The sequence below is a fragment of the Anser brachyrhynchus genome, assembly GCF_964034855.1.
Source record: "Anser brachyrhynchus genome assembly, chromosome: 6".
Classification (NCBI taxonomy): Eukaryota; Metazoa; Chordata; class Aves; order Anseriformes; family Anatidae; genus Anser; species Anser brachyrhynchus.
In genome coordinates this window covers 30464419-30477748 of record NC_137700.1, presented here as the reverse complement: position 1 = coordinate 30477748, position 13330 = coordinate 30464419, and the positions used below count along the sequence as shown (strand labels likewise).

Below are 13330 nucleotides of genomic sequence, written 5' to 3'. Positions count from 1 at the left end.
AACCCTGACCCGCTCTCGCTGCAGGTGGACCCCATCCGTGGCCACCACGCTGCTCCCGTGCCCATGCATCTCCCCTCTTCCAGCCCCAGCAATCCCCTGGCACATGCAGCCCTCCATCCTCTCTATTTTGCCAGGGTAGGACCTGCTGGGTCGCGCTCCAGCCCTCATCCCTGCTGCTGGCTGCTGCCTCCCACCGGACGCCTCCCTCCAGCCCCCAGGCTCCTGCATCCTTTTGGCCGGACCCTTCCTCCTGTTCCCTGAGCCCACTTGGAAGCCTAAGCCCGTCCCCCAGCACGCTTGCATCTCTCCCAGCCTGGTGTCAGCTGCAAATGTCATAAGCAGCTCCCCTTCCATCACGGTCCCGCTAATGGAAACGCCGAAGAGGAGCAGACCCCAGACTGACCCCTGTGCTCGGCACTGGGGCACAGAGCAGCTGCAACCTTTCATCCCTATACTTTCACTGCATTTTTCAAGTCTTCTCCGGATTTCACTCAGCTGGCTTGAATGCAACGGAGTCCCAGCACTTCGCAGCCCCGGGAGAGGCGGTCCCGCCGGTGCCAGCACGGAGGGGAGCTCAACACGTCTAGAGCCCGAGGGGTTCGGGGTAACCCCATCCCTGCGAGGTGCAGGAGGGGATCCTGGATGCTGCTGCCTCTGCTCGGGGAGAGGCGCTGGGCACCCACACTGACCCAGCAGCACAAGGGGCTCGGCACCTTCTCCCCCTTTTCCTTCCCACCCTTGCCTTGAACTGCCCTACAAGGAGGAGCCCACGGGGTTCACCCACCCAAGCCCCTCGGGGGATGCAGCACACCGCAGCACAAACACCCTCCTAGGTGCCTGCAGGGCGATGTGTCCGAAAAGGGGAGCCCCAGGAGCAGCTGTGTGCTCTCGGGGCTCCTCGCAGGGTAACCACCCTTTGCTGGAGGGGAAACCAAGCCCGAGCGCGGCGCTGGCCCCCAAAGCACAGGACACTCCGTAAGCCTGTATGAGGTACTAAAGCAGGTTAGCATCACGATAAATTTTTAAGTGCTACAAACAGCATTGATTGTGCCACGGGCGCCGTGGAATGGGAAGGCTTTCTGTTCTTCCTAAGTTCTCTCCGGGGTTTTCATGCCACAGCCATTAGCCGCCAGCAGTCAGGCAGCGCTTTCCCCTCGCACAGCACCGTGGTGTGTCACCTTCAGACGAGCCATCGTTCTCCATTTGGCAGAGCAAGGTCCAATCCAGCCCGATCCTCAGCAAAGCCTCTGCTCACCCCTCCTGGAGCGGCTCACAGGGGGGGCACCAGGACATGTGCGCCCCGACCCTGGGTTTTGGGATGGCGACCCCAGTGCCTGCTCAGCCCCAGCCTCCAGGTCTCCTGGAGCATCCCATGCTGGAGCTGGGGCTTCCTCTCACCATGAACTATCCGGGGCAGGGGGGCACTGCCCGGTGCCTCCCCACTCCCCCCAGCTCCCCGCTCACTGGGCTCCCCCCACCGGGGCTGGCAGCTCGCATCTCTCCCACTTGCAGTGCCGAGGGCTGCTCCTCGGCTGCATCGCTTGAAAAATTAATCTTCCCTTTTTTCTGTTCTTCCTCCTCCTAGCAGCTTCTCTCCCCCATAGGACACTCGCCTCTGCTATTTTGAGCAGCAAGTGCATCCAAAATGCACACCAGGAAAGCAGAAATCCAGCAAAGCTTGGGAGGCGGGAGCCCCGAGACGGACCCGGAGGGACCAGCCCTGCGCCCTGCACCAACGCCACCGAGGTCACCTCACCCGTGCCGCAGACCTAATAACCACCTTGTCACCTAACCAGCTCCCTGCCCACGCTGCTAACTGCGGCCTCGTGCTACAGGCAGGAAAACCTCGGCTCCTGCCACTGCCACCTCCTGCGCGGGGACGGCCACCAGCCGCGGGAGCTGGCGCCGGGGCCAGCGGCAGAGCGGGAACGTGGGGCTGGTGTCCCGTGGGACGGGGCACTGCTGACGCACAGCTGCTTTTATAGCCCTTCAGACAACATGTAGAGAAATGTTCTTTTTTCTTTTGGGTTCCATGGAAGGTTATTTCGGTAGCAGTGAACATAAAGAGGCTTGTGGACGCGGCGCTAAGCACCACCGGAGCGGGCAGGGAACCATGAAGGACGTGGATGTAAGACAAAGGCAGGCGCTTCCTTCGCCCACCTCACCTCTCCTGGAGAGCAAACCGGAGGAAGCCCCGCCACAGACAAAGCCCCTCTCAGCACGGGGTGGCAGGCTCGTCTGCCTTTCCCCCCACGGGACACCCTGCCCCTGCCTGCGCCACCTCGGTGGCACCACGGATCCCCTCCGCTCCGCCGTGCCGCTGGCCGTGCTCCCCGCGGGGTCCCTTGAGCATCCTCACCCCTTCCATTTTACATGGTGCTGGCTGCCCCGTGCTGCTGCCGGCTGAAGATTCATTAGGAAAGGAAGGAAACAATGAAGCGGGGAGCGTGAAGCTCAGGGCAAATGCAGGTGCTGCAACGAGCCAGCTAGAAGGAGTGCGTGGTGTACGCAGGGTGCTGTGCCGCACGGCCTCCCCGCCGCGGTGCCCAGCACACCAGGGCGCAGCCGAGGCATTTGCAAGTGCACGCCAGGGAGCGAGGCTTGGAGCCAGGAGCAGCTTCCCTCCTCGCTCCCGCCCCGGCGCAGAGGAGTCGCCTGCAGCACAATGCATCGCCCCGGAGGAGCAAAGTGGCAGCACATTGAAGGCAAAAATATCTGTTTTAAAGGATGCAATAAAACAGAGCCGCGGAAGGGTTTATAGGGAAGCAATTGCTGTGCGGGGTGAGAAGTGGTCACCAGAGGCCAATCCGACAGGCTTTATTGCCTGTTACCGGTGACTTTTCCCAACCAGGGGACAATAGATCCTCCGCTATCAGCCTCAGCCCCAGTCAATACAAACACGACATAGTTTTTTAAACTAATATTTTTCCAGCATGCAATTCCACGGAGAGCGAGAACGCAGCGTTACCATGGCGATATATAGACAGCATCTGCCTTGGACGTAGCTGAAGGGAGAAATTGGAATAGAATTGCAAATTTCCTCTGTCCAGGAAGGCTCCCAAGGAAGCCACCGCGCTGGGCTGGGCAGGCTGGGCTGCCTCCCCCGGTGAGCCCGCACCCACCCTGTGCCACCCCGGCCATCCGGGCAGGGTGAGGGCTGCGGGGTCATCCCAGCACTGCCCCAGCTGGAAATCGGCCCCACATCCTGCCCCGGGGCTCTGCAGCCTGCCTGCTCCCCCACACCTGCAGCCAGCCCCCTGGGCACTCAGAGGAACACCGAAACCTCAGCCGGCACCTTGGGGATGGAGGGGTCGGCCCCATAACGTGTTTCCTAAGGAGGAGTGTTCCCGAAGCACCCCAAAGAGATGCAGAGCAAGGGCTGGTGCCGAACACACGAGCGCTGCTGCCATGCACCAGCCCGGCTGCCGCAAGACATTTTGCTCAGGCAGCTCGGGGAGAGGCGCGTGCATGAATTAAGCGCTCTCCAAACAAGAGCTCGCTGCTGTAATTTCGGCAGCAGATGGGCACGCAGCGCACCAGCCTCGCAACCGCAGCCACCCTGGCAGCGCGCGCCCGTTCCCGAAGGCTGGAGCTCAGCTCCCTTTCTCTTTGCCAGCGATCTGGATGCAAACCCCCACCCCCCCAGTTGCAGCGGGGGGGGGACTAGCTGGGGGGTGCACTTCTAGATGGGGCCCGTTTCAGTACGGGCAGGTCCTGAGCTGGGGGAGCAAGCCAGCCAGGAGCCCCACGGCAGGCTCCGAGGGGCACCCAAGGGGGCGCAGCAATGGGGCGCTGGTGCCGCCGGAGCCCCCCAACAGCCGGAGCCCCCCAACACACAGGGAGGTGGCGAGAGGGGTGAGCGGGGCAATTCTCAGCTGTCAGCTGAAAACTTCAGAAGCAGAAGCAAGTGCAAGGCAATCAGGCTCCATTCAGGCCCCATTAGCAAACAGCCGCGCTGGAAGCAGCCATTTGACGGCGGTGAATTTGCACTGATCCTGCTGGCACGGGGAGAATTACCCAGCTCCCCGACAGGGGAGTCTGCTCTTCAGAGGCGCTTTCAAAGAAAGAAAGAAAAGCAAGCGAGCAGGCAGGGAAGGGAACCGTGCCCTTCTCCCACGGCTCTGCCCCTGCAGCTGAGATTCGAGGGGCTCCCGGGGGCAGATAGCTCCCAGGGGAGACCGGGGGGACGGGACCTGATCCCTGGTGCCACACGCAGCATTTTCAGGTGAGGTTCCCAGGGACAAAGCAGCCTGGAGGATTATCACCCGTCCTGCCCACCATGCCCCCAGGAGCTGCTCTATCCTGCTTGCCAGAGGCACAGGCGCTGTGCCGAGCGCCCAGAGATTTTGCTGCCTCTCCCCTTGCTGCAGCACAAGCCTCGCTGCTCAGTGCCTGCTCCGGGTGAGCCTGGGGGTGTGGGCACCACTTGGCTGCCCCCAGTGCAGGAAAGCCTCACCCCGACCCTCCTCTGGAGCACTGCTAGGAGGGCACATCACCTTGGGGAGCCGTCCCCACCTCCCTGTCTCACTAGAAAAGGCCTTTGACAGTTTCTCTCTGGTGTGTGATCCTCCCAGATTGCAGAGCTGCAAAACCTGGGAGAGGTTTGCCTGGGACTGGAGCTGGCCACCTTACCCCGGGGGTACCAGCTACACCGGAGCCCACGGTCGCATCCCCCGGGCAGGGAGTGCTGGCATGTGCCGAGTGCTCAGTGCTTCCAGGAAACACAATCAGACCAGTGCCTCTGCGAGGCAAATAATCCCTGTTCTTCAAAGGAAAAGGGTGTGTTTCAAAGGCTCGGACCTCATCACCAGGCACTGCTGCCCCAGCCCATAGAGCAGTGCCTACAGGTGCTGCACCGTCCCCGCCGGGTCTCATCCAGCTGGGGGGCATTGGAGAAAGCCTGGTGCCTCCAAACACCGCGTAAGGCTGCGGCTGTGCAACAGGCAGGCAGCACGACAGCAGAGACACCGCTGCCCCTTGCCAGGTTGGCACCGCTCCCGCCGCACATCCCGGGGCTGGGAAAGAGCCAGGCAGCGAGGGCACAGGGGAAGGATCGCTGGTTTCCTAAAACAAGCCATCCCTCGGGGACAGCGAGAGCCGTGCCCGCTCCGTGCTGCAGGCTTCCCTGCAGCTGCTGGCTGCCCCTGCTCTGTTAAGCAGTGAAAACTTGGTTGCAGCCTCCTTACGGGGAACCTGAACTCGCTTACGAGCTGTTCCAGCATGAATGCACTGCTCGGGGATGGGACCTGCTGCGCGCAGGCACCCTCCAGCACCTGCGAGGGCGTGCAACAAAGCTGGAAGTAGTTATCCAGCAGACAACACCCACGAGGGAGCAGCACGTCTGCCTCAGCCCCGCCGGCAGATCCTGCAGCAGCAGCTGCGTGAACGTGTAGGGAACCCGGCGGGGACGGGCACGCAGGAGCGGGGCAGGCGAGGCAGAGCGGCAGACAGCGAGCGGGACCAGCTGCCGGAGGGGAGAGATGCCCCGCGGGGCACCACTGAAGACCCCCAGGGGTCTGTCCCCTCCAGCAGCAGGACCACCGGCTCGTCTGAGCGATGCTGAGGCGGGGGCTCGCTGCCCACACCCCCCCCAGCACCCTGCACCCGGAGCAGCTGCTGTGGGGCACACGGCGCTCCCCGAGGGGCAGAAAGGGCTGCTGCGCAGACTTTCCCCCAGCTCTGGGCATGCAGGGGAGGGTGCCACAGCCCCGGAGCTCACAAACCAGCAGCCCGCAGCCGCCTGGTTGTTGTTGTGTGCAGTAATCACTTGGAGGAGGATAATTATGGCGGGAGAAGAGAAAACTCCATGAAAGCGGTGCCCCGCAGAGCTCCCAGCGCGGCACGCTGGGTGCAGCCCAGGCAGCTGCCACCCTGCCAGGCTGCCTGCTGTCCCCGTCTGCTGTCCCCAGCCGCAAGCAAAGGGCACATTCGCACCCCAGTAACCAGGTGAGGCACGGCACAGGGGCAGGAGGAGCACCGTGTGCCCAGGATACATCCCACGGCAGGCACAGCACCGGTAGGCTCCAGAGCAGCCCCTGGGACGATGCACCCGGTGCCCCCGGGCAGAGGGGAGAGGCTGGGGACAGCTCTGCTGTTCTGCTGGTAGTGGGGACACCTGCACACCAAGAACCTATACAGCTGGACCATGTCTGTGCCCCACGGGAGGGAAGTTCTCCCCGTGCGGGTCCAGCCTAGAGACCCAGAGACCACCCCGGAGGGTCTGATGAGCGGGGAGATGGTGGCACGGGGCTGGAGGCTGGTCACACCGTGGGGTCCCCAGGGGAGATTGAGGGGACGGGACCTGATCCCTGGTACCACACGCAGCGTTTCCAGGCAGGTTTCCCAGGGACAAAGGGGTGCCCAGCACAGCTACGGGCTGGGGGCGGGAGGCACCCACAGGCAGCCCCTCCAGCTGCGTGGGTGCCCCGTGGGGACAGCCCCACACCTGCGTGTGGGCGCACAGCTCCTCGCGTGCTGCCCCAGGTCCCTCACACCCATGCCCACCAGTGCAAACGCCCCCTGCAGCAACCCCCCGGCACAGCTCTGCCCCCCAGCACTGGCACACGGGGGCTCTCTCACACTCTGGACCCCTCGCACACCCCTCCCACGGACGGGGGTGCTGCACAAATACCCCGCTCCCCACCTCGACGGGGCGCACCCCGCGGCGGAGGGGACAGCAGGGGGGCTCCCCACGGCGGGATGCTGCCCGCGCCCCGCGGCCGGACCCCTGCGCGCACACAGGAGCAGGGCGCACCCCCCCCGACGGGCTCCCGCACCCGAGCCCCCCGGCCGTTTGCACAAGCCCTCCCCAGACGCCCTCAAACACCCCCAAAACCTCCCCGGGGCCGCTCGCCGGGCTCCCGCACCTACATCCCCGACGGGTTCCGGGCACCCCCCCCCCGGACAAAGGCCGCCGGAGCCCCGCGGCTACTCACAGGCGCTCGGTGCCTCGGGGGATGCTCTTGGGCACGGCTCGCAGGGCCGTGCCGTGGCAGTCCACCGTGGTGCCGCTGCAGGCGCACAGCGGCGGGCAGGCGGCGGCGGCGGCGGCGGGGGGGCCCCGGCAGAGCGCGGCGCAAGCCAGGAGCCAGGCGGCGACCCGCAGCCCCGCCGGGACCCCCGCCGCCCCCCCGGGGGTCGGGGCCGCCGCCATGGCAGCGGGCAGCGGCGCTAGGCGGCGGGGCCGCTCAGCATCACCGGGGGGGGGGGGGAGCGCGGCTCGGCTCGGCTCGGCACGGCACGGCTGCGGGGCGAGAGCCCCGTCGGCGGCACTCCTCACTGCCGCCCCATCCCGCAGCCAGGCACAGCCCCCGCGCTGGCTCCTCCTTCCCCGCCGCCCTGCCCGCCCCCCCCCGCCGCAGCCCCCGCCTCTCCCGGAGCGCCCCCCCCGGCCCCCAGCCCGGCCCCCGGGCACGGAGCCGTCGGGGCTCTGCGCCCCGAGGGGAGAGGGGGGCTCCGGGCCGGGCTGGGGGCGGAAGATCCCGGGGGCTGGCAGGGGCTGGGGGCATCCTCCGCGTCCCCCCGTGCGCTCCGAGCACCGTTCTACATCTCCTTTCCCATCCCAAGGGAGCAGCTCAGGAAATAAAGTAGCACAAATGTTGCTGTGGCTGAGCCTCTAAGAACGAAGAGGCAAAATGTACCTGGTTCATGGGAAAACACGAGCAAACCCAAGAAATCTTGTGAGCTTGGCCCCAAGGTGTTGATATCTCAGAAATGAGAGCGGTGCGTTTGCTCTGGTGCCGTCCATTTTCTTCTCTGAGGTCTACAAATGAAAAGAAGGAGAGTGCAACCAGGAGGGCCAGACACCTGCTTTATTAGTGGCACCCGAAACGCTTCCATAACCCCACGCCTCCAAGAGCAGAGTTGTGAAGGGAAGCAGCAAAGCTTTCCGAGATGCCCACAGAGCCCTGGCTGCTGGAGCAACCGCTGCAGATTTCCTTCTCGGAGAGGAAACCCATCAAAGGAAGGGATGTGGGAGCTGTCAGGTTGCTCCAGCAGCAGGAGACGAGGTGTGTGAGCACGGACACCCCACCACGCACCCCTTCCCCTGGCCAGCAGGGTGTCTGCAGGGCTGGCAGCAGGTCCTGGGGCCAGGAGCACCTCTTAAATAATACGGCGCTACACTACGGTGCTACCAGAGAGCCAGAGAGGTGCCTGCTCGGGGTCCCCCTGCAGCAAGGACCCCCTCGCACACACAGGGCTGCGCGCCTTGGCGCGGATCAGCAGCCCTTCCCCGTCCCAAATGCCGGCTCCCATCATCTGTCTGCATTTTCGTGACATCTCCTTCCTCTGGCCCCAGTCCCGGGAGGAAGCAGCGGCTGGGACGCATGAAAGGGGTTTGTTCCCTGTTGCTACACAGCAGCCCTGACAGCGAGGAAGATGAGCAGCTTCCCAGGGGCTGGGAGCTGACCCCGCGCTGGCACGGCTTCGGCGGGGGCTCCCGTGGGGACCCTGGTGGCAATGGCACCGCAGGGCACCCGCAGGGGCCTGGGTCAGCGTGCCGAAGACCTCAGCTGAATTTCTGGGCGTGAAGGCTATTTCCTAGCAGCTCTGTGCTCCCCAAAGCTCCCACTCCATCCCTCCCAAATTCCCTGTTGCCCCAGGGGCCGTGCCGCCAGGCAGTGTCCCCAGAAGGGGACATTGTGTCCCTGCAGGCGCTGTGCTGGCTCTCCCTAGGCTGCCCTTTGCCTCTAACGCTGCAGGAAGGCAGGGCAGGATGAGGGATCTTGTTTCCCATCTCTTGTAGCCCCTTGCCCAGGGCAATTCCCAGGGATTTTGCTGGGCTCGCTTACCGCAGGGTCGTGGTCCTGGCAGAGCCAGGAGCCAGCTGCCCCGAGGCCACCTCCTGCCTGCTCCAGCCCAGTCACGGCTCAGAAAATCCCGCCCCAGGCCAACCTCTGTCTTTCAGCCTGTGGGTACCCTGGCTCCTCTCCTCCTGCCGGAGCGTCTCGCCCCCTCCTGCCACGCAGCTCCATGGAGCATCCCGCTGAGCTGTGCTGACAGCCACCGACAACCCCTCTGCAGCTGCGCTGGTTACAAAAGCAATCCCCTTCCCGGGCTGCAAGCACAGCGAGGGCTGAGCGAGCCTTGAGGGGCAGGGGGTGGGCTTTGCACCGAGCCCCCCTCCAAAAACCTCAGCCTGTGGTGCACTGGCTGCAGCCTGTGTGGCAGGGAGCAGCCCCGGCACAAGTTGAGGCTGGTGCGGAGGAGAGGGAGGTGGCACCGCTGCGAAACGGGCCCAGATGAAGATTTGGGAGGCAATGCTGCAGGCTCCTGAGCACGCTGCATGGGCTGGTGTTAGCCTCGGAGAGCAACAGCTGCCTGGGAAAGGCCCAGGGTGCCGCTGAATATGGATGAGGAGCAGGGAGAAAAATAAAAACCAAACTTTTCTTTATCAGGGGAGGCCTGGTCCTGCCGTCTGCCACCGGGATCTGGGCCAAACTGCTTGATAGAGAGAGAGACCATCTGGATCGTCTGATGGGCTCTGGGTTTGGTTAAAATCAAGCAGAAGCTTTTTTGCAGGAGAGGAGTTTCCATGGGAAGATCTGGGGAAGGATTCCAGGGTACGCGCCAGACCTGTCGTGCAAAGAGATGCGAAGCAGCTACAAAGCTTCAAACAAAAACTGCTGCCAGCTTTACGCCAACCCCCAAAGGGCAGCCCCCGGGCACCATTTCCATCCACCCGGGATGGGCCACGGCACGCCGCTGACCCGCCTGGCCCCCCTCCTTGCTCGGCACAGGCAGGAGCTGCAGGACAGCCAGGATCCGCCGCTCCCGTCCTTCCCATGCACGCAGCAGCCCCCGGGCGGCTCTTCCAGCAAGCGGGATTTGCTCAGGGTAGGACCGAGCGCTGGTGCATGTAAAACGCAGCCTCTGTGCATGCCCGGAGCCTGCTCCGACTCCCTGCATCACCACCAGCAGGGTCTGCACCGGGGCTGTGCCTTGAGCTCTTCCACCAGCAGTGCTGCCCAAACGCGCCTGGCCTGGGAGCGGCTGCAGGACCCGGCTGGAGACGTGCCGGGACCTCCGGCTGCCCGGCGTCCCCCGGGGACCTCTCCTCCATCCGTGGCCACAGCTGTCACAGCCGGCTGGTGCCGGGAGGGCAGGCTGCCTCTGTCGCTTGGCTTCGGAGGGTGAGGCATTGTTTGGAGCGGGCGGCGTGTCGGCCCCGCCACGGCACCTGTTGGGCTTGCGCAGCGCGACAATGCCCTTGATGGGTCTATTATGGAGTGGGGCGGGCAGCCGGGGGCCGCTGGGCTCACAGCAAATCTCGCCTGGTTAGCAGCAGTGTCAGGCAGGGCCGGGACGTGCTGAGGAGGCACTCTTTCTGGTGACTCTCCAGGGATAAGACCCAGCTCCCCGGCAGACACCACCAGCGTCGCCCTGCAAACGTGGCCAGCATCACCCCCGAGGCACTGCCAACGTCGCCCTGCGAGCGCTGCCAGCATCACCCTGCGAGCGCTGCCAGCCTTGCCCTGCAAACCCTGCCAGCGTTGCCCTGCGAACGCTGCCAGCACCGCCCTGCACCAGCACCACCCTGCAAACACCGCCAGCATCGCTCCGCGAGGACGGCCCCGCTGACTGCGGGACGGGGACGAGCCCCGCACCCCGGCTTCCCAAAACCGCTTCTACCCCACAAGGAAAACATTCGCGCCGAGCAGCCCAGACGCAGCTGGGGAAATGCTTGTTCCCAGCGCGGCTGGACACACCAGCAGCCTGGGAGCCGTGCGGCACGGCGCAAGCTGGTTTGAATAAACCACACGCGAGGAGGTGCTTGCGAGGCGCCTCGCACATGGAAGCACTATTGTTCGTGCAGCGTGGGACCGGGGGCTCGGGGTCCCCAGATGTAGCGATCGTTCCACATCCGTGCAGCGCATACACACGCGCTCTGCCCTGCCCGCTCTGCCTGGAGCCATCCGCTAACCCTCCTCAACGAAGATGCGTTGGAGGGATAATTTACTGCTTAATAGAGTAACTTTCTATTTGCTTTTGCCAAGCGCATCCAGCATATTTCTCCGCGGTGCCATAAACTGCAATGCCTCCACCATAAAGCCCTGCCTCCCCGTAGGAGCAGGTGCGTTTTCAGCTGATGACCCTGGCCACAGGGTAAGCAGAGACGCTCGGCTTTGTTTTTGGAGGAATAAGGCTTGTTCCCACCAATCCCTTCTGCTTTATCACAATCCCCCTTCGCACTGACACCCCTGAGCTGGGAAACCATCTAACCTGAAAATAACAAGTGTCTCAGCCTGATGGATGAGGGAGGCAGCAGCTCTGTCCTGATCTTATTAATGAAGACACCCTGGGTGCAGACGAGCTTCCCTCTGCTCCATATTTATGGCTAGCTGGCGGCTGGGCCCACGCTGGGCTGCAATCAATAAGCTGCGCGCCCGCGCGGGCTCGTTGTGCTGCCGCAGTCGCAGGCAGCCTCTGCGCCTTGCTGATCCCAGAGTGGTGAGTGTGCTCCTCTGCATCCTCCCCAGCCCTTGTGGAGGCAGAAGCCGCAGCTCCCAGAGGCCTGCCCAAAGTCAGATCGTGCAGGACTTCGTCGCTCAAATCCGTACCTGGTGGAGGAGGCACTTCAGGGGGCGGCTGCTGCAGGAAGGAGCTGCAGACTCTGAGGTATGAGCCCAAGGGACTGGGTGCCTGGCTCTGGCCCTGAAGACGGATGACAAGAGGATGCCAGTAGCCAGAAATCACTTGAAAAGCAGAGGGAAAGGGTTTGTAGCCTGTCTTGTGGCAGCTCTGCTCAGCCACAGATGAGTGCAGGGCTGTCATGGGGGCTGGAGGACCGCACTAGAGGCTACCTGCAGAGCTTTGTCCTTAGGGTGCATCCCTTCCAGCACCCTAAGCGCTGCTCCCTCCCTTCTCCCTGCCATCCATGTTCCTGTGTGCTTTATTCTTAGCCCCAGGCCCCTCCCTGCCTGTCCCCCAGATGCAGGCAGTGAGGAGAGCAGGTCCCCAAGGCCACAGGGTCCACGCCAGCCCCAAGAGGGTGAGGAGTACAGGGGTCTGTCCTGCCAGCCCCCTCTTGCTCTGCTGCGAACAGCCCTGGTGAGGCACAGCAGAGCAGGGCTGGAGGAGATGCACCCCAGGACACCCCCACATCCCAAACCTGTGCAGGATTGGGCCCGAGAGCTGGTCCAGAGATCCCACATCTACTCGCCTACACAATTTATGAGCTCCAGCACGGAGCCCTCACAGGGGAGACGAGCAAACAGAACTAAACATGGTAATTTATTCACTCCATGAAAAAATATTAGTTAATCCAAGCCAATGAGATTGTGAAGCCTGATAACTGGTCTGGCTGGTGCCAACATCTATCGCTAGCAGTGCTTGTGTTTTTTGTCTACATCGTTGCCCTAGGCAGTGAGATACAGCAGCAGCATGACAGCTCCCAGCCACACATGATAATTTAAGAGAGAAAATATCTTATTTCATCTCCGAACCAGGGCAGAACAGTTTAAAAAAGAAAAAAAAATCAAGACAACTTGCAAAAATTGATTTAGATAGCAGTGACAGTCTGCAGAACTTATTTGCAAGTCTGGGCAGTGCACTTTAAGATAAAAACTGTTTAATGAAACGAAGGATGAGTGCTGCTTTTTTGCTTTGTAATGTCACTGCTGTGCAGGAGTAGTGACAGGCCAAACCAAACACCCTGAAAGCTGAAAGATCCCCTTCCAAGGATGTACCTTCGCCCAGCGTTTGGTCCCAAAGACCGCAGCCAAGTGCTTGGGTTGTGGTTTCAGGGACTGAAAACTATTCATTTTCAAAATTATGTAAGCAGGCTGAAGCTGTCGCTTTGAATCACAGCTGCCTCGGTGCTATCAGGGAGGCGATATTTGGATTTGCAATATTCAAAATAGCTCCTGTGAGTTTTTGCATCCCTTTGTTCAACACTTTCAAAGCCAGAACTGTCTCTCCAGACTCCCAGGCCCGCTTCCCAGCGCGGAGAAGTCCACTCGCTGCTGCTCCCCAGGCTGCAGGGAGATGGGACGCGCCAGTCCCTCGCCACCCAAGCGCAGCCCCAGAGGAGAGCACGCTGCGCTCGAAGCTCACCCTGCAGGAAGGCAGCGCTGCTTTCAAACGTACCGCGCCGCTCGCTTCTCCTGCTTCATTTTCAATTGCATGGCGAGGATGTTAATGAGTGTCTGAGCCACGGCAGGCAAGCCCAGGGCATTTCGACTGTGGAAGAACTTCACAGAGAAATAATCTGCATAAAAATCTGAGACACTATTATTAAGAAGGAAGCAAAAATGCAAGCAGAAACCATCCTCCCTCAGCAGCCAAGAAAGGAAGGGTTCTACAGAGAAAAATGTATTCATTTGATCCA

General features: G+C 62.5%; 1 protein-coding gene across 2 annotated transcripts in view; it reads right to left on the bottom strand.

Moving 5' to 3' along the window:
- The window catches only part of SLIT1 (slit guidance ligand 1), a 47913-nt gene extending 40149 nt beyond the window's left edge, over positions 1 to 7764 (bottom strand). Inside the window, exon 1 of one of the 2 annotated variants that reach the window (XM_080596796.1) lies at positions 7641 to 7764. Coding sequence is in view for 1 of the 2 variants with exons in the window: in XM_080596794.1 (XP_080452920.1) it covers positions 6936 to 7153 (218 nt within the window). In the remaining variant the exon portion in view is untranslated. Of the gene's footprint in view, positions 1 to 6935; positions 7292 to 7640 lie in introns of those variants that run through there. The other variant, XM_080596794.1, reaches the window with a different exon arrangement.
- Positions 7765 to 13330: the final 5566 nt, after the last annotated feature.